Below are 20104 nucleotides of genomic sequence, written 5' to 3'. Positions count from 1 at the left end.
CATTCCTCAGCATGTCTCACAACTGAGCAGAGCTTAAAGTTTTTCAAGTCCTAAAAGAATAAAACTGCAAGTCTAGACTTTTATATTCTGCAAAATTAGCCTTCAAAACAAAGGATGCTAAAGAAATACATTACCACTAACCTAGCATTGCAGAAAATACTTAAGGGAATCTTAGACAAGGATAGGGAGGCCATGGCTCCAAGAAGTCCAAAGGAAAGTGTGCTATGCATCAAACTGGGAGAGGACTTTTAAAAAAGAAAAAACCACAGAGGCATCAGCACTAGGAAATTAATGCAATGACAGGATTCAATAAACACTGTACAATGATAACTCTCAATGTCAATGTTCTCATCTCCCTAGTCAAATGCATAGACTGAAGATTGGACTAAAAAATGCAATCAAATATGGAGTACAAGAGACATCCCCCATGCAAAAGGAAGTACATACACTGATAACGAAAAGATAGAAAATGATATTCTTTTCAATCAGAGTTTGAAAACAAGCAGGAATAACTATCTTGTTTTCAGACACACCATAATTCAAGCCCAAAATGAGCAGAAGAGACCAAGATCCCCACTGCATACTGATAAAGGGGCAAATATAACAAAAAGATGTAACAATTATAAATATCTATGGTGCCTAGCATATTGGTGCACCCAGCCTTGTAAAACAAACAAAAGGATTTAAAAAGATAGATGGACACCAATAGAATCATAGTGGGGTACTGAAATCTTGCACTTCAATACTCCACTAACAATTAGGCAGGCCAGCCAGTTTTTAAAAGATCAACAAAGAAGCATCAGAGTTAAAATACACTGTTGAACAAATGAACCTAATAGATATCTTCAGAGTATTTCTTTGAACAACAGTAGAATACACATTTTTCTCAACAGCACGCAGAATTTTTTCCCAAATAGATCATATCTTAGGTCATAAATTATGTTTAAATAAATACAAGAGAATTGAAATAATCCCCTGCATACTACTGGATCACGTGGAATGAAGCTAGAAATCAACAGAAAAGGAGCCACAGGAACTACAAAAAAAAATGGAAATTATTTAACCATCAACAAATCACAGAATAAATCAAGGAAAAAATAAAATAGTTTGTAGAATCAAACAACAATGGAAGCACAGCATAACAAAACCTACAGAAAACAAGTTCTAAGAAGGAAAGTGGTAGCTGTAATTGCACACATAAAAAGAGCAGAATAATTACAAACAAATAACTTAATGTTGCATATCAAGGTCCTAAAAAGAGAGGAACAATATCAATCTGAGATTTATAGAAGGAAAGAAATTATACAGAGCAGAGCAGAAATTAATGAAATTAGGACTAAAAAGATACAAAGGATCAATGAATTGAAGAGTTTCTTCTTTAAAAGGTTGGGAAAGAAATCTGGGGGTGGGAGGCTGGGAAGGCAAAGTAAAGCAGGATCTAGATGCAATATATGGACTGGGGATATAGCTCAGTGGCACAAGCACCTGCCTGCAGTACATGGTCCTGAGTACGCACACACACACACACACACACACACACACACACACACACATACACACACACACACACACACACACACACACGATGCAATATATATATACATAAATTTCCTCACAATGGAAGTAGTTGCTATGAGTCACATACAATAATAAAAAATTGAGAAAAATGAAATTATAATACATCGATCTCCTATTAGTATAGAAAAGCAATGAAGAGAACATAGGACATACAGGTAAACAGCAAGGGAACATTTAAACCGGAGCTCAAAACTATTAGCATTTATAACCACTATCAGCGGATTAAATCTGTCTATTACAAACATAGACGTTGATGCTAAAAGCTGTAGAAAATGAAATAAAATTAAAAGTCAGAAACATAAAAGTATAAAGATAAACATAATAAGAAAAACACCAATGAAAATAAAGGAAGACTAAAAGGTAGATGTCAATATTAGAAAACAATAAATAGGAGAGGCAAAATATCACTATTTTAAGGTAATCTCATAATTGTAAAATAGCAAAATTAATAGAAATATTTTGGAATAGAAGAATTTAACACAGTAGCCCACAAATATAAATGTGCATCTATATAGAAATATAGATACATACCCTAAAAATCCTAGTTTTCCAACAGTCCAGTAAACACTTGTTAGCAACCAGGCCTTGTGTTCAGCATTATTACACACGTTATTTAATATAATTTTCATAATGATTTTATGAGTTGTCATTATTTATGTAATTACACAGATAAGACGGAGGCTTTGAAAGACTAAGAAAACTTCCCAAGTTCTGTGAGCTTATAAACAAAATGCTTTATAAAAATTATGCAGGACTGACAGGATCAAAACTATAAAATACAGAGAAGACTCTGATCTCAAGTTTCTGAAGAAATGTAAAGCATATCATGTGCTCCTGAATAGAAAGACTCAAAATTATAAAGATATTTGTTCTAATTTGATTAATTTTTAAAACTAATGAAGTTCTGATCTAAACCTCTGTGGAATTTTGAGGAGACTGTAAATAGCATAACTCTAAAATTTTATGGACGACTAAATGACTAACTTTTTTAAAGGAAATAACAGAATAACTCCATAGCTTGAGAGAAAAAACTATTAAAAATTTAAATAATATGGAACTGATGTTGAAGTATTTAGTTTATACAATGGTAGCTTTTAAAAAAATTAAAGTGCATATTATATATTACTTAATAGATGGTGCCATTGCAATTGGTCAATTATTTTGAAAAATATTAAGTTACATTGATTTTTTTTACATATCACATGTCAAAGCCAAATTCTTAAGAATCAACATTCAGAATAAAACAGAAAATCAAAAAGATTATTAAAAAACAGCATTTTAAAAAAATAGGTAATTTCCCAGTGTGAGTGAAGACGTGGCCTGGAAAGGGGAACCAGTACTGACTTTCCAAAAGTAGATTTGACAGCAGGAACTAAATATCTTCAACATGCCTGTCTTTTGGCCTAGAAATCCCACTCCCATCCATATGTCCTAATGGGACAATTAGAGAGGTGTCATTTGATCTACTGCAGTTGTGCTTATCATAGTGAATAAGTGGAAACAAACCACAGACACCCAAGGCCCTTTCCACATGCCGTATGGTGAGTCTGCACTACTTCCCTGGTTAATACTCAGACATGGCTGAGGAGCCGCCAGCTGCAGACTCTTGGTGACCAGAGGACCTGGACACCTGCCTGGATCCCTGGTGCCCTCCTCACTCAGGCCACGGTGCAACAGCAGAGCTCACAGCCCACACACAGCCACTGCCCAGATATCTGAAGGGCAGCTCTCTTGACATCTTGGGACATCAGGAGATCAGTTCCTGTACTATCACCCCCGGGAAGCCAGCCCTGGCCCCTGACCATACTGTAATGTCGCCTAAAAACGCCACAGCACAATCACAGTGCATTGGGGTTTTCCCATACAACACTGCAACCTAACATCTCTCTTCTTGTTCGCTCCAGGAGGCCAGCCCAGGAGTGGGTGAGACCTGGATTTGAGCCATGTGCCGGGACACCACAGGTCTTTCTGGTACAAGTTTGATTCTCCACGATCAGAAATTCCTGGGGTAGAAGTGCTTCACATTTTGGGTTTGGGGAGAAACTGCAGAATATTCTCTCGTATATGTAAATAAGTATCATCAGGAGAAAAGCCAAAATTCATTTGTTTCAGGAGCATCTTACACACAGCCAGAGGGTAACTTTATATAGTATTTTTAGGGCACCTGCATCCTGTCACATGAGGTCAGGTATGGAAATTCCTTCATGGTTTTACATCAGTGCTTAAAACTATTCAGAGTCTGGAGCAGTTTGAACTTCGTATTTTCAGATTAGGGATGTAAGCTCAGCCTGGACCACAGGCCATAGAAACTCGGTCCCCACTTACTAGCTCTATAATCTGGGGCAGCTCCTTATCTTTCCATAGCTTGGCTTCTTTTGTTCTAACATAAAGATAACAGTTGATAATACCTCCTCACAAGGCTGCTGTGAAGATCAACAGCCTAACCGTGCAGAACCCTTAAATAGTGCCTGGTACCAGGTATCCTCAGTATAAATATTGTGAGAAAAACATTCCTGAAACACAACCTACTTTGATTGCAGCAAATACAATTTCGTCCAATGAAGAGTAGAGGGGAAAAGTACACAGTGTGCCAGTCTGTCCTGGTCAGTGCTCATCTATGAGAAGCCGAAAAGGGCTCCACAATGGCAGAGGGGGCAGAATCACAGAGAAGGCTCAGGCAAGAGCTTCCAACACTAAGGTCATATTTGCTGCGAACACATCCCACGGCAAAGCTGATGAACTCAGGACTGCAGCTCCCTTGGCCCAGCTGCATAAGCTATAATTTTTATTTTCCTAATTTAAAAAAAGGCTCTTGAACATCCGCTCTCTATGTACGTTCTGAGCTCAGACCCTGGTGAGCCGCAGAGGCAGTGTTTATCTTTTGCAGGCTGTTTGGCAGCTGCTCCCATCCTGTCATCCACTGTCAACAAGGACGCGGCCCCAAACCACAGAAAACAGTGGTAATAAAGGGTGAACGGGAGGCCAGGATGTGTTGTGGTTTTGTTTGGAAACTGAGAGAACGAAGAGAGTCAGGAGTGGCAGGAAACTATAAACTTCACACCACACAGCCCAGGATGGCCAGACACTGCCAGGCAGTGTGGATCACACAGAGGGCTCTGGGGGTGATGGTGGGAGGCAGGGATGAGGCTGCTGTGGGTCAGAGAACAGGTGCTACCCCCTCGGTCCCTGTGTTGGGGAAGGGTGGGGAACCTCAGGAACAGGGAGCATTCCAGCTTTGCTCTGTGAGGACAGGCAAGGAGACGCCCGAGCAAAGACACTCGGGCGTAGGATGGAGATCAGTGCAGGCTTGGAACAAATGCAGGGCCAAACCCATTTGTATGACATCGTCCTTGTCTATTTCAATGATAACAATATAACTTTTTGATCTTGGAAGGGACCTAGAAGCTCCCAAACTTGGCTGTACTCTATCCCCCAAAGCAATCTGAGGAGCTTCCTAAAATGCAGGTGACTGAAATTTATCAGGATAGAATGGAAGTAGAAAAGAGGTTATCAGTTTGGAAGGAGGAGAGAAAGGGAATATATGGTATGGGGTTAAGAGTTTATCTTGGGAATAGATTGAGGAATGTGAATGCACTTAGTGCCACAAAACTGTAGGCTTTAAAATGATTAAAATGATCAGTTTTGTGTTATACTGTCTCACTACAATAAAAGCAAATCTATCTGGCTGAGCCCCAACAAAAATGCTGTTGGTCCCCATTCTCAGACTGTCTCACCTAGAACAGTGTAAACAGGTATTCTGATGGAAGTGATTTAAATGTTGCACTATATTTTTAAAAAGCCTCCTTCCCTTTGAGCAATGGCAGCAGGCCACGACATGTCATCTGAGTCTGGTCAGGGGTGGAGGTGGGACAGCTTCGGCAGTGGCACACACAAGAGGAGCCTGAGGTGACACCTGTAGGTGTTGAGTAGTGGCTGCATGGGTGTCTACTGCTTTCTTTTCTTTTTTATAGGTTTTAAGTTGTTTAATAAAGAGGTTTTTTAAAGAGTCAGGGTGTGTCTCATGGTGGCAGTGGGAGGTCCATTTCCTGCCGGAAGGAGGACAGGGACAGAGGCGAGTTAGGTGAGAACAATGCACCAGTCCAAAGTGAGAGACTCAGGCAGACCAACGCCAGCTCCCAAAAGGCAGCCAGCGCAGGGATGGTTGTGGCCTTGCAGTGACTTTTTGGCCCTGTGAAGAACTATGAATCTTTGGGTATTCAATTAGGATATTCAAAATGTCACAAAGGAAGAAGAAGATCTGTGTTTCTGTTGGTGGCTCTGTTGCATGAGTAGAATTTGGGTTTAAAAGGAAAAAGTGAGGAGCAAACTAGAAAGCTCTGTAGGTGTCTGGATGCTGTGTAGGTGTCTGGATGCTGCGTAGGTGTCTGGATGCTGTGTAAGTATCTGGGTGCTATGTAAGTGTCTTGGTGTTGTGTAGGTGCCTGGAGGCTGTGTAGGTGTCTGGATGCTGTGCAGGTGTCTGGGTGCTGTGTAGGTTTCTGGGAGCTGTGTAGATGTCTTGATGCTTTGTAGGTGTCTGGGTGCTATGTAGATGTCTGGATGCTGTGTAGGTGTCTGGGTGCTGTGTAGGCTTCTGGGAGCTGTGTAGATGTCTTGATGCTTTGTAGGTGTCTGGGTGCTATGTAGATGTCTGGATGCTGTGTAGGTGTCTGGATGCTGTGTAGGTTTTTGGGAGCTGTGTAGATGTCTTGATGCTTTGTAGGTGTCTGGGTGCTGTGTAGGTGTCTGGATGCTGTGCAGGTGTCTGGATGCTGTGTAGGTTTTTGGGAGCTGTGTAGATGTCTTGATGCTTTGTAGGTGTCTGGGTGCTATGTAGATGTCTGGATGCTGTGTAGGTGTTCTGGGTGCTGTGTAGGTTTCTGGGAGCTGTGTAGATGTCTTGATACTTTGTAAGTGTCTGGGTGCTGTGTAGGTGTCGGGATGCTGTGCAGGTGTCTGGATGCTGTGTAGGTGTTCTGAGTGCTGTGTAGGTTTCTGGAAGCTGTGTAGGTGTCTTGATGCTTTGCAAGTGTCTGGATGCTGTGTAGGTGTCTGGATGCTATTCAGCTGTCTGGATAATGTCCAGGTGTCTTGGTGTTGTATAGGTGTCTTGATGCTGTGTAGGTGTCTTGATGCTGTGTAGGTGTCTGGGTGCTGTGTAGGTGTCTTGATGCTTTGTAGGTGTCTGGATGCTGTGCAGGTGTCTGGATGCTGTGTAGGTGTCTGGATGCTGTGCAGGTGTCTGGATGCTATTCAGGTGTCTGGATAATGTCCAGGTGTCTTGATGCTTTGTAGATGTCTGGATGCTGTGCAGGTGTCTGGATGCTGTGCAGGTGTCTGGATGCTGTGTAGGTGTCTGGATGCTGTGTAGGTGTCTGGATGCTGTGCAGGTGTCTGGATGCTATTCGGGTGTCTGGATAATGTCCAGGTGTCTTGATGCTTTGTAGGTGTCTGGATGCTGTGCAGGTGTCTGGATGCTGTGTAGGTGTCTGGATGCTGTGCAGGTGTCTGGACACTGTTCAAGTGTCTGGATGTTGTGCAGGTGTATGGATGCTGTACAGGTGTCTGGATGCTGTGCAGGTATCTGGACACTGTGTAGGTGTCTGGATGCTGTGCAGGTGTCTGGATAATGTCCAGGTGTCTTGGTGTTGGATAGGTGTCTTGATGCTGTGTAGGTGTCTGGGTGCTGTGTAGGTGTCTGGACACTGTTCAAGTGTCTGGATGTTGTGCAGGTGTATGGATGCTGTACAGGTGTATGGATGCTGTATAGGTGTATGGATGCTGTGCAGGTATCTGGACACTGTATAGGTGTCTGGATGCTGTGCAAGTTTCTGGAAGCTGTGCAGGTGTCTGGATGCTGTGCACATGCATGGATGCTGGGCAGGTGTCTGGATGCTGTGCATGTGTCTGGATGCTATGCAGGTGTCTGGAGGCTGGGCAGGTTGTGTGGATGCAGAATATCGGCAGTAGTGGGAGCAGGGGTGGACAGGAGGAGCTGGAACTGAGTGTTATTTTAGCAGTGTGATCAAGGCAAGCATAGGTAAGGGATGAGCAGACAAAGGCTATAATGAATCTGGGTTCCAGATTTGGAGACGTGGACAGACCGTGATCCTGTTAACCAACAGAGGACACACAAGGGATTAGCAACTGTTACCTAACACTGTTTTGATAACAAAACTCCTAGCAAGATCCCTCAGTCTAGACTGAGATCTCTAAGACTCTTTGTGTGGTCACAAGATGTTCCTGTCCTGCATCTGGAATCCCTTTCCTTCAATAGGTTCCTTCTACATAACCTAGACGGTCAGAGCATAAGAAGGTCCTACTAACATTTAACCGAAGGCCCTCCTTATACAGGTGGAACGCCTACAAATGCTAACTTAACCTGTCTCAAACCCTTATTTTTATACTATGTGAAGCCTATTCTAACTTCAAATGAAAACAATGAACACACACATATATACACTCTTTTTTTATCATTTTATCATCTTGTGCTCTTTCCTAATAATCAAATATCTGTCACTTGACTTTCTTCTTAACTGAAATTCATTTATTAATTTCTTCACACACTGCCGTCTCTACTCTTTGAATGGTTCCATTGTAAAATTAACAGAAACAACTTCCTTGTTTATCAGTGGGCTTCTTCTCAGTCCTCAGTTCTTCCCTGGCCTTCTGTGAGATGTATGTCATTTTGTACACCCATTCTGAATCCTTTACTCTCTCTGTCTCTGTCATATAAGCTTTTCTGGGTCTTGTTCAGGACTTAGTCCCTAGCCTGCTTCTCTGACTCCCTTCTTCCTGTAGATCTCTGAGCTGCCATGAGCTCCACAGCCTTCTGTTTCCTTAGAGTCTCTGGGGTCTCTCCCCCTCTAGGCATCCACACACAATTTTTTCTGTGGTCTGAGCCAGGCCTGTGGAAAAGCCTGAGTGTGTCATGAGTGTAACATCGTGGCACCACATCACGGAAAGGCACAATACTTTCTCAAAGGGAAGTAATCCACACTCCTCTGGGCCCCTAGGGCTCACGAGCAGCCTGGACCACAGTTAAAAGAGCAGCAACAAATGAGCATGTGCCATGAACAGAACAACAGGGGTGGCAGGAGACCGACAGACACTGCAGGTGAAAACAATGCTGGGCTCGGTGGAGACAGAGTTCGGAGGACCCATGATAGCTTTTGTCAGATTTATGAAAATTTGTCACATGGGATCGGAGGGTCAATTTTTTTTTGCTTTCTGTTTCAGAAAAAAGAAATTGGGAGGAAGGATATTTTGGCTTAACAGGAGGAAGAATCTTGCAAATATCTCAAGTTGCTCAACACACGAATCATTCTTCTCTTCATGCACTGAGCTCCACGTACTGCTGAACATGTGGGAGAAAAGATGCCTGGGGAAAGGAAAGATCTAAGGAAAGATCCAGGGCCACCGAGGTGTGAGGAAAGGGACCAGGAGACTGAGTTCTGGAGCTGAGGACTGCCACTATCAACAGTGTCACCTCAGAAAAGTCTCTCATCTTTGTGCATCTCATTCTCCTTATACATAGAAGGGGCAGGTTAGGCTTGATCTCTCAGGAAAATGGGACAGAGCACAGTTGAGGTCCCTGTCACACTCTGCCATGCTCCACTCTGCATGCTCTCTTTCTGTAGACAGCTTGTCAACACCGAGGACTCAAGGCATCCAGTGTGGAATCTGCTGTACTATATAGTTACCTGAGTCTGTCTTTGGTAATGCTGCTCTGGACTCCTGGCTAGGAATTTCAGAGCACATATGACTCCTTCTTCTCTTTTGGTACCTAAGTTTCTGTCTCCAGAATGCTTCTTTGATTTACTCTTGATTCTTTCTTTCCACAGACACTATTACAACTCAGACTTGTTGCACCATACATGGATAAGTAGGCACTGCAGTTTTAATGGGGACAGACCCTGGAGAGATGTAGCCCAACTTGCCTCTGTTACAAATAATGAGAATGGGACACAGAAAAAGTAAAGCCAGGTGCAAAGTCACACAGCTAACAGTGGCTGCTCTGAGCTCCATGCTCTTTCCTTTTCCACCCACCACCCAGCCCTGAGGAGCTCCTTACAATCACTTCAGTCACCTGGTGCACTTCAACATGATTGGTTTTATGGTGATCAGCCATGACTTACCCACAAAAAGTGTGTTCTATTTATATAGTACTGTGATGGTCCTTGGTTAAACCATAGGTGTTAATCTAGGAGTTATCCCCGATCTCTTAATAGTAACAGAACACTGGGTCTGCTTCAATTTAAATAATACTGCTTTCTTGTGCTTCTCACAGATACTGCCAAAATAGGACTGCTGAATCGTGAAATAAAGAAAATTTCTAGCCAGCCCTAGCTCTCTAGAGTCTGAAAATGCAGGCCATTTGGATACTAGATGTATCCTTGTACTCCAATGAGTACAAAAGTCACATATATCATGTTAACTGGCTATGCCCTGATTACTCCCATAAAAGGTCCTGGACTCACGTTGGTTCTTCTGTTGCTATTCTGGTCTCTTCTAGTTCTTGTGCTTGTTTCAGCCAAGGTAATTTAGCTTCCACTGGACTTTTTTCTAAGAAAAAGGAACATAAACAATGAGCTTAATGACTATTAATCACTCAGAGGCTGGATACATAATCATCATTGGCTGAACATTTCATTAACACAGAGGTCATGATTTTTAAAAGCAAGTTGAGCCCTTTGGCATAGTACTTTAGGTAGCTTCTGGAATAAACATTTCTGTCATTTTTTAAAAAATTAATATATTACTAAATGCAACTCAAATAATTCCCATAATAGAATTCAGTGTGTTCTTGATATTCACCATAAAAATGCCTTTACAAATCAATGCCACTTTCTAGTTTTTGCATATTAATATCAAATTACTTTCTTTTGCCACAATTTGTTTTACCCACTGAATGCACAAATTAATAGAGAAGAGAAAATAACGTGGAAGTTAACACAGTGGGAAAAGTGAGTGCACCCATTACTATTGTCACCAGGTCTTACTGCTGAGAGTTGCACGTGGCATGGAAAAGCAGCTGGTGCCCCTTTCTGCCCTTAGAGCCCCTTCAGATGTGAGGAAAGAAAGGATTGAGTTGTGAACTGTGAAGAGAAATAACTTTGGGCTGCTTCCAGGGAAGGACAGACACTGAAGAATTATCTATTAAAGTACAATCAAATGTGGAAGAAACGAAAACAGGTTGCATTGATGGAGCTATGTAATTCATATGTGCACCAGTCAGGACCCCCCGTGACATTTTTCTACAAGATGAACATGGTCAACCAACCACTTGGCTAACTGTGGGGTCGTCTGTATAGATAATAATATACCCAGAAATAATAAGAGCCTTGCACCATCCTCTCTGGCATAAGGAAAAGTCCTTCTTACAAACAGGTAGGAATGGCTGTTTTCCATTGTGGAGAGAAAGATATTTGTCATGAGGGTTGAGTATTCCTTCCTAACACACATGGAAATCACTGCATAAAAAGCAGCATACCCTGGAGAAATGGGGTCAAGCCTTGCTATCCATAGCTCCTATTCTTCTAACTCACGTGCAGCAAATGGAGCTGCAGGGGAATTCTCAGTGCATCCACAGATCTAGATTGGGACCTAAAATCTTCATTCATCCCTAGCACCATAACACTGAAGAGGACATTGCTCCTCCTTCACGAAATACATGTGAAGGAGAGGCACTTATGGAACAGTGCAAACAGAGGAGAGTGCAAATTTGGGAAGGAGAAGGGCTGATTTGTCCTCCATTTCTTCTTCCTTTTCCTCTTTCTCTGCTTTTTCCTGCTCCTTTCTCTTTTTCATCTTCCCAATCTCCTTTTTCTTAAAGGTAGGAACTGTATAAAATAATAACTATTATTTTATGCCCACCGAGGAATGTCAGATCAATCCTGGATAGGTAGGAGCCACCCTGCACATCCTGAATCAACAGAAGCTTAATGTTTTCTCCAAATCAATACATCCCGTATTTCCAGCATTTTCACACAGATGGATAGATTTGTTGCAAACTCTGTATAAAACCATTTTACTAAGAAAACTGAGTCAAAACAGAAGTGGTGCAACAGTGGAACGTGAGTCGGGAAACATCACTGGATTAGAGTGAAACACATGGAAATCGTACCTTTTGGTTTGTAACAGGGTGTGGGAATGACACATTCCTCTTTGATGTGCAGCTTCAGCTGTGGATTGCAGCCCCCAACGTGCTCCCCAAGGTGGTTGATGCACAGGACGACGCGGTATCGTAACCCTCGGCCACAAGTCACCGTGCACTTGAAAGAGGAAAGACAAGCCAGTGAGTTTCTCCTTCGTGGAGCAGTGTACGAGGCCTTATTATACCATATGCAAAGGAGATGCTCGTTAACGCTATGGTATATAAATATTTAACACAAAAGGCCTCTGACAAACATTCCAAAAAGAAAGAAGACAGAGACTGGCTTTCTGGGATATTTGCATTTCTGGGTACCTCCCTCCCACGTTGGAGCCTTACTCCAATTCTCAATTGGAAAAGTATTTAAGATGAGATCACTGTGGAAGAAAAATACATGTTCTGAGTGTTATTTTGCTCTGAATCAAATACGTAAAGTAACTTGATTCAGGTTTTCACAAATTTGATTAAAAATTGACATGACATGACCCAAAACAATTTGTGAGACTGAAAGAAAACTTTCTAAACTAAGACTATAAAGAAATTAAATTTCAGCCAATCACACCAGAGAGTGAAACTTTCTTTTCTGTATAGATTTTGATCTTGCAAAGTAATTACCACATGAAAAAAAATCATCCTGAGCATTCAGCCAAACAATTCAGGAAAAAGTACTAGAGAAGAATCAGACAAAAATAATAAAACATTATGCCATTTTTCTGACTTTTGGTGAAGTTTACATTGTCAACATTGTTTTCGTTGTTTATGATTTGGAAGTAACTCTTGCCTATAATATAATGGTATGCTCTCTTGTCATGTGAAAATCTAGGATATCTTTTTCATTTATCTGCTCAATTTTTGAATTAAACTTTATAATAGGCATGCGTGTATATGAAAAAACAGTGAAAGCAGTCTCATGCATATGCAGGGAGGGGGCCTTAGCATGGAGTCCCCCACAGACAAAGGAGGACTAGTGTTCCAATACGCTGTTATGAATTAAAGTCCAGAATTCACATTCACATGCTTGACAGCATTTTACATGAAAGGTGAGTTCCAGTCTGCACACCTTCAGGTCTCACCAACACTGGGTCTACCCTGGGAGAAGCTGTGGACAGGCAGTGTCCTGCATATGTGACCTTTTCACTGATTGCCTGATGTGCACGTGCGAGGGCTCAACTAAGGGCCTGGCTGAAGGCCCATGGGTGTTAAGATATAAGTGTGGAATTCCTTCCAGAATCTTCTGCTGCTGAGCCCAAGACCCAGTCATTGCTACAGAGCCATAAGGTTTTTTTTTTGTTTGTTTGTTTGTTTTTTTTTTTTTTTTTTTTCCCCAAGCTCCTACGTGCTTTGTACCTTGCCTTTGGGGACAAGCATCACAGACACATTTCAGGAGGCCTTTCTCAGCACTCACACAGCTCCAGAAGGGCAGAACATTGGAAAACCCTCCAACTTCCTCATGTTTCTCCCTGTCCCCCAACCACCAAGCATTTCACTACACCGGAGTGAAGTTTGAACTTAGATCTGGTTTTGGGAAACTGGTTTACCTTGTCCCTGAATTTATAAACTTGAAATATGATCTTAAGAAGCTCTTTTATGTCAGCTAGGGAAAAAAAAAAAAACACAGTGCACAAAGAGAAAGCAATGAGATAAGATAAAACAATGCTGGAATTGGTCAAAGCAGGAGAGCACTGCCTCTTTTGAATTAGCTCCTGTGGGAAGCAGGACACTCACCGAAAGAGGCAGTCAGTATTCACACTACTGTCAGAATCCCCTTTGGTGAGAATTACTTCCTCAAAAACTGCAAGTCTTTATCACTGCGAGTTTATTTGAACTTTTTAAAAAGTGAAAGGTGTGGCGTCAGGGGTGGTGACTAAGACGAGCCAGTTAGCAACCTATTTTGATGTTTTAAGCAATGACAGAGTCATGTTAATGGGAGAGCATAAAAGTTCTAGGCTGACCCAGAACACATGGCTAGGACTTCATGGGTAACAATAGCTCTATAGGTGGTATAAGCACCGCTGACTGGGGCCAAAAAGTGAGAATCTTTAATGGCCAGGTAACAAGTACTTTTGCACTGGGGTGGTATCCTTTACGTTCAACAAAATTGTAAAAGGACTTAAGCAAATTATAAGCTGACAGATATTTAAAAATAATTCTTGGCGATGCACAATCACTTGGTTTTGGCATGTAATTCAGGAGTTCAAAGAACAGCATCACCTCACAGAAATAAAGTCTTTTTTAACCTGGCCTATTAATGTCAACAAGCTTTCCCGATGTGTATGTGTAAGACAACGTAAAACATCAACAGTGAACATTATCAGTAAAATTATTGCTGAGCCCATTTCTCATTCTGGTAATGGGCATATGGTTTACTTTTTAAGCTTCATTTACCTTCTAGAAGGACTTACTCCAAATGAAAACTTACTTGTCATGTGTGTAATAACTTTTTAGCAAAATTTGAAATACACTGATGTTGTTTTGATTGGATGCTAAAATTAAAATTAATCAGAGATGAATTCAATGGAACATCCTTAATACTTAGAGCCTTCTGGCCGTAAGAAACCAAAATAAATTAACTTTATTTACACATTTTCTTAGAAATGAAGAGTATAATCAATAAGGGATGGATGTCAAGCATACAAATACATCATATTATGATAGAATTCTGCAGGGCAGTAGATTGAGAATGTGAGTTCAACAGAAGAAATGTGAAAATGCTCAAATCATTAGAGCTTGTTCCCAATTTTTAAGTGAAGATGGCAAGGATAGAAACTGTCATGACATTTAGGTTCCACTACACATTTTTAGAATGAATAACACTTTTAAAATGTCAACATTCACAGCACATTGGACATGATATTCTTTGCAATTATTTAAACTTACTGATAAAATTCTCAGATGTCAACCTAAGAATATGAGAAGCGTTATGCAAGCTTCCAAATGTCTTTCACAGGTTGCATGATCAGAAAAGAACTGATAACTCTATCATAACCACAGTTGACATTCTATGGGGTGACATTTAGTCTGGGGACACAGGAAACAGACTAAGGTGGGTCTTCACCTAGAAACTCGCTTGTCTTCAGGTATCATGATAGGGCAGCTATCCTTTCTGAAGCCTTTCCTGACTCCTGCCGCTGGAGCTAATCTTGTGCCGGTGACCCTGAGCACTGCACGCCGAGCAGCAATCACACACACCATTATACCACATCACACCTGCTTGTCTGTGTGCAGGCCCGGGTGACTGATTCTAAGCTCCTGGGAGGGAGAAGCAAGTGTTATTTTCTTCTAGCATGGCAGTTGACACATTAAACACAGGAATAGATGCATCAGTGCACATATATTACAGAGATCACACAAAAGAGCTGGAGAAATGTGGGTCAACTAGGTTTTACTCTTTAAAAAGTTAAAGATTAAGATTAAAATTCTAAATACCAGCACGTGTGTTTTTCCTTTTGGACTAAGCCACCAGCATTTGATCTGTACTGGAGGCTTACTCTCCCATCTCCCTAGAAAGTAGAAATTAAGCTCATCTGACACATCTCTGGGAGGGTCTTTTCTCTCATTTCATTCCTCCAGCTATCTTCTTCCTCCTTGTTTCCAAGTACATGGCCTTCTCTGGCCCTTCCCAGGGTTAGGCTGTCTCACTTCAGTTATCTGAAATATACTATACTCTTCAAAACTTTGTGAAGCTTCTTAACCAGTAGACACGGGTGCATTTGTAATGTCAGGTCAGTATTTCTACCTTTATCTTCCAATTCTTAATATCAATAATTCTCTCTTCAACCTAAGAGAATCAGGACTTTCTGGACACCTCCTCGTTTCATTTCATTCCATTCTTCTTTCTGGTTTAGTCAGCTACCATGGCAAGGTTCTATTTAGGCTATTACTTGTACATGTTATTCCTATCTTTGAAGAAAGGTAACAAAGACTTCCTGACTGACTCTGCCATGATATATCTTCCTTCCACATGTGCCACAGTCTTTCACAGTGACAATCTTACCTACAGTAATGGTCACAGCCTCTCTTATACTGTCTTCCAACTGTTTTTCAAAGCTCTTTGGGAATAGGAACTATGGTCACACTCAACATTTTTATTCCGAGGTGTCCAAGTATTCCTTAAAACCTGCAATCTAACCACAAGTAGTATGTTTTCACATCTCACCTGAGACCACTCCATGGCGACCCACTTGGGACAATCGAACAGATTGCAAGTTTGCATGACCTTGGGCTTAGGTGCGTACATACACTTCCATTCCGCCACCTGCAGGATCTCGGCATGCATGGACTCCTCCACACACACAAAGCTCCGCCTCTGGATCCCTCCTCCACAGGACACAGAACATGCGGTCCATGGGTTATGTTCCCAGCTCAAAAGCAAACAAAAACATACGTTATTTATTTGTTGTTTGTTGATTTCAAATTTGCAATGGTGGTTGCTAAAAGTATGGCCTCATGGTATCAGCTGTGGTCCAGTTAAAAGCACATGAGACCTGGAGTCCTAAGGCTCTTACCTGTCACATACCGTCTACAGTCCCGAAAATTTAACTCCCTGAACATGAGGTTTCTGGTAAATGGGATAATACTCCTCCCCTAGTTACCCAAGAGGGCCATTGTGAAATTAAACTAATTAAAAGATAATAGGTAAAGATCTTTAATCTATTTCTCAACTACAAAATACCACGTGATCATACTGCTAGAGACATAATCATAGAAAGTCAAAAAAGACCATATTAGTGATCTACATGTCAAGTGGCTGATCAATTACAATGCTTCACTTCCTTTCATGATACCTTCCATCTGAGATACTGAGATGACCTTATCTCTCCAATGACTAAAAACATCACCTTTTGAGGCAGCCTATTCTGCTCAATTCTTAAAAAGATTCTTCTAATTAGTGAGTTGTAGTCTGTTTTCCCTTAGCTCATACACTGCCTAATGCCCATCCCGATGCACTGCAGGCTTCCACGAGGGCCTACACAGGCTTGCACGCTACCTCGAGTAAATGAGGAAAAGTAAACACATAACTCACCGAGGGAGAGGTTGGAAGTGATCATAAGGCATAATCTCCTTAAATCCATCACTACAAATAAAACCATTGTGAGAATATCACTTTCAAGTTATCTTACACATTTAATAATGACATCTGAAGATAGAGCTCTTTCAAATTAAACACTAAACACACCAAGTGTTACCATTTCCAAAAATGTGGCTACCCTTTAATCTTTAGAACAACTGTCACAAAGGATTCCTCATTGTATATAAAAAATACAGACTATTGAATTGGTGATATGATAATCTAAGAGAAACATACCGCTCTTAATTTAGATAAATTGATTTAGTCCTTTTTATCATCATTATGAAAAAATACAGTAATGGTATTAACAGGTCTTCAAGAGATTGAACAAAACAGTAAAGAACAAAACCAAAACATTGGAGACATTACAGGTCTTCAAGAGAAGATAATAGTCAACCAGAATGGGCATCACAATGAATCCCACTATCTTCACAGCTCAACACTTTCACCTTAGCCAGAAAGTAGTGGGGATTCTGGGACTTGATGTTGTGCTGTTATTTTAAGATATTGCCCCCAAATCCAGGGAACCTCCCCAGGCAATCCAAGCAGGTAATCAATTACTCAACTTCTCAGTTTATATATAGTATGATGCATTTTTTATACCAAATTCAATGTGACACTTCAAAAGGCAAATGTGGTAATGGTGACCCAGTTTTTAGTGCATGTTTTCAATACACAATAAATACAATCATTGTGGAGAGTTGTGCAGAGATAGATATAGATATAGTATAGATATAGATACAGATACAGATACAGATACAGATACAGATACAGATACAGATACAGATATAGATATAGAGATAGAGATAGAGGTATTCTTAATCCTCTTTAGTTTCCCTTCCTTTCCATGCTCCAGATTCCCTTTCTCATCTCCAAAATATCTACCTTCCTATTTTCTATTACTTATTTTGTTATATTTTTGTTTATACTTTGGGTTTCTCATACAAGAAAAACCATGTGATATTTAAACTGTGTTTGATTTATTCCACTTAGAAAGGTGCACTTTCCTATAAATGACTCAAACTTATTTTTTGTGGCTGAGGAATATTCAATTACGCATAAATACTTCATGGTCTTTATCCTTTCATCTGTTGATGAATATGTAGACCATTTCCAAGACTTAGCTATGGTGAGCTGTACTGCTATAAACATGGGTATGTAATCCCACACTCAGAAGGCTGAGGCAGGAGGATCACTGCAAGTCTGAGACCAGCCTGGGGTACAAAGTGAGCTCAAGGCCATTCTGAGTTGCATAGTGAGACCCTGTCATAAGGACAGACAAAAAAATTCACGGACACACAATCTCACAGCAAGAAGAGAGTGCTGGCCAGAGTGCTGGAATTTGCAAAGACATCTTAATTCCTACTGATCAAGGTTATGCATGTGAACACGAGCTCCTGCTAGTTGTGCAGAGCCAGAGTCAGGAGGTGGACATGTACTATTCCACAAGAACTGATCACTCTCAGTTGTAATTGATTTGCTTCTTTGAAAATAAAATTTGTACAAACCTCGATGGGCAGGGGTCCATGCCACACTCCTTCAGTTTGGGCTTGGGTTTTACATTTTCAGGGTAGTAATGACAATAATGGTCAGGCACTACCCTCTTCAAGCGGATATCCACACATTCAGCAGAATTAAGCTGATAACCTGCAGGGACAGAAGAGGAAAAGTCTGAACACTATTTGTTTCCTATTTGCCTGGCAAAGTTATCACTTGCCACACATTTTCTTTCCCTTTCTCATCTCTTTCCTTTCTTTTTCAGTACTGGGAATGGAACCCAAAGCCTTTGCACCAAGCTACATGCCTAATCCTTTTTAATTTTATATTTTAAACAAGGTCTTTCCAAGTTACTCAGGCTCAAACTTGTAATCCACCTGCCTCAGCCTCCCAGAATGTTGGGATTTCAGTCATGCACCACCATGCCTGGCTCATGCATTTTTTTTTCCTCGTTAAAAAACACAGATTGGGGCTAAGGATTTAGTTCAGCAGCATAAGCACCTGCCTTGCAAGCAGGCGGTCGTGAGTTCGATCCCTGGTACCAATTCAAAAAAAAAAGAAACACAGCTCAGTGGTTTCCAGGTTTGGCCATGTAACAGATCCACAGGGTTTCTATGGCAGTGACACATCAACACTCAGGTTCCTTCCTTCCTGCGTCACTTAAGTCAGAACACTGCAACCAGGGTCCAAGAAGTCAGTATGTTTTAAAAAGATGCTTGGGTGTTTCTAAGATGACTAAAGTATGTGGCCAAGACTACGAACAACTGCTTTAAGAGGCTGTGGTTCTCTTAGCACTGGTGATAAGCACATTACCATGCACCTCCTTTAAGAATTTCCTAGACCTCAGGTGTAGCTGGGATGTGTCCTCAGTTCTCTGTGTGGTTTCCTCACTGCCATCAGGGCCCTGTGCACGGTCTTCCTATCTTTCTCCTTGTATTACCCTTTCTTTCCCCATAGCTGCTTCCATCTTTCTTCTCCTCCTCTACAAGATGCTGTTTAATTATTTATATGTCCTTAAACATGCAACTGTCTAGAACCTTGTATATGCATCTGTTTTTAACTTAACATGTTTTACAACTTATTTTAGTCTCTCTGTCTCTCTCTCTCTCTGTCTTTCTCTGTCTCTGTCTGTCTCTGTATCTGTCTCTCTGTCTCTCTCTCCTGCTCAGCATTGTACCTTTGAGAGATATTTCTGCACTGAGGTAAATACGCCTTTTATAGTAGCACACTGTATCTTCTGTTAGATTTTGCTCACCCGGCCCTGAAGGTACCAGATCTTTCCAACACTAACACACTTTGCAACTGGGAATTAAGAATTATCAGATGGGAGGTAACAGAAGGATTGCCTCATAGCTGTCCAAATGGAAGAAATAAACTTATTCCTGACTCAAAACCAATCTGTATAGTATTTAAGGAAAGTGAGTATTCCAAGATGAATGCTATAATTTGAAAAAAAAAACAACCAAAAAAATGGCACTTTCCCAAAAGATCTGACTCTAGATTTTCTATCACTATATAAATGTCATGTCAACTTAATGTCTTTAAAACTAAGATCTCAGTCTCCACCAATTGGTCTAAAAATACATTTAAAGTTCTGATTGCTAAAAGGAACCTTATTTTATAAACCAGTAGCAGTTCCATTCCAGATATGGCCCTGGAGTAGGTTTAGTTTAGAGGACAGGCTGGTGTGTGTTATGAAAAGCAAGATCAAAACCACAAGAATGAAAATCCAGCTCGAGTCAATAAAACCTTCCTCGGGTGCCAGTGTCTGCCTGAAAGCCACAGTATCAGATGGCAAGGGTGGTACT

General features: G+C 41.1%; 1 protein-coding gene across 6 annotated transcripts in view; it reads right to left on the bottom strand.

The window, feature by feature from the left end:
- Positions 1–20104, bottom strand: part of Adamtsl3 (ADAMTS like 3) — a 321817-nt gene that overhangs the window by 108627 nt on the left and 193086 nt on the right. For all 6 annotated transcript variants that reach the window (XM_013158894.2, XM_013158893.2, XM_013158895.2 and 3 more), the window contains exons 11-15: positions 18308–18446; positions 16755–16805; positions 15888–16092; positions 11705–11852; positions 10059–10143 (exon numbers count right to left, since the gene is read on the bottom strand). In XM_013158894.2, the coding sequence (XP_013014348.1) occupies positions 10059–10143; positions 11705–11852; positions 15888–16092; positions 16755–16805; positions 18308–18446 (628 nt within the window). The remainder of the gene's footprint in view (positions 1–10058; positions 10144–11704; positions 11853–15887; positions 16093–16754; positions 16806–18307; positions 18447–20104) is intronic.

This window comes from Cavia porcellus, unplaced genomic scaffold (assembly GCF_034190915.1).
Source record: "Cavia porcellus strain 051 isolate PalLab524CR breed Dunkin Hartley unplaced genomic scaffold, mCavPor4.1 scaffold_6, whole genome shotgun sequence".
In the NCBI taxonomy this organism is placed as follows: domain Eukaryota; kingdom Metazoa; phylum Chordata; class Mammalia; order Rodentia; family Caviidae; genus Cavia; species Cavia porcellus.
The sequence above is the reverse complement of the archived record's forward strand: the minus strand, read 5'-3'. Positions and strand labels throughout refer to the sequence as shown.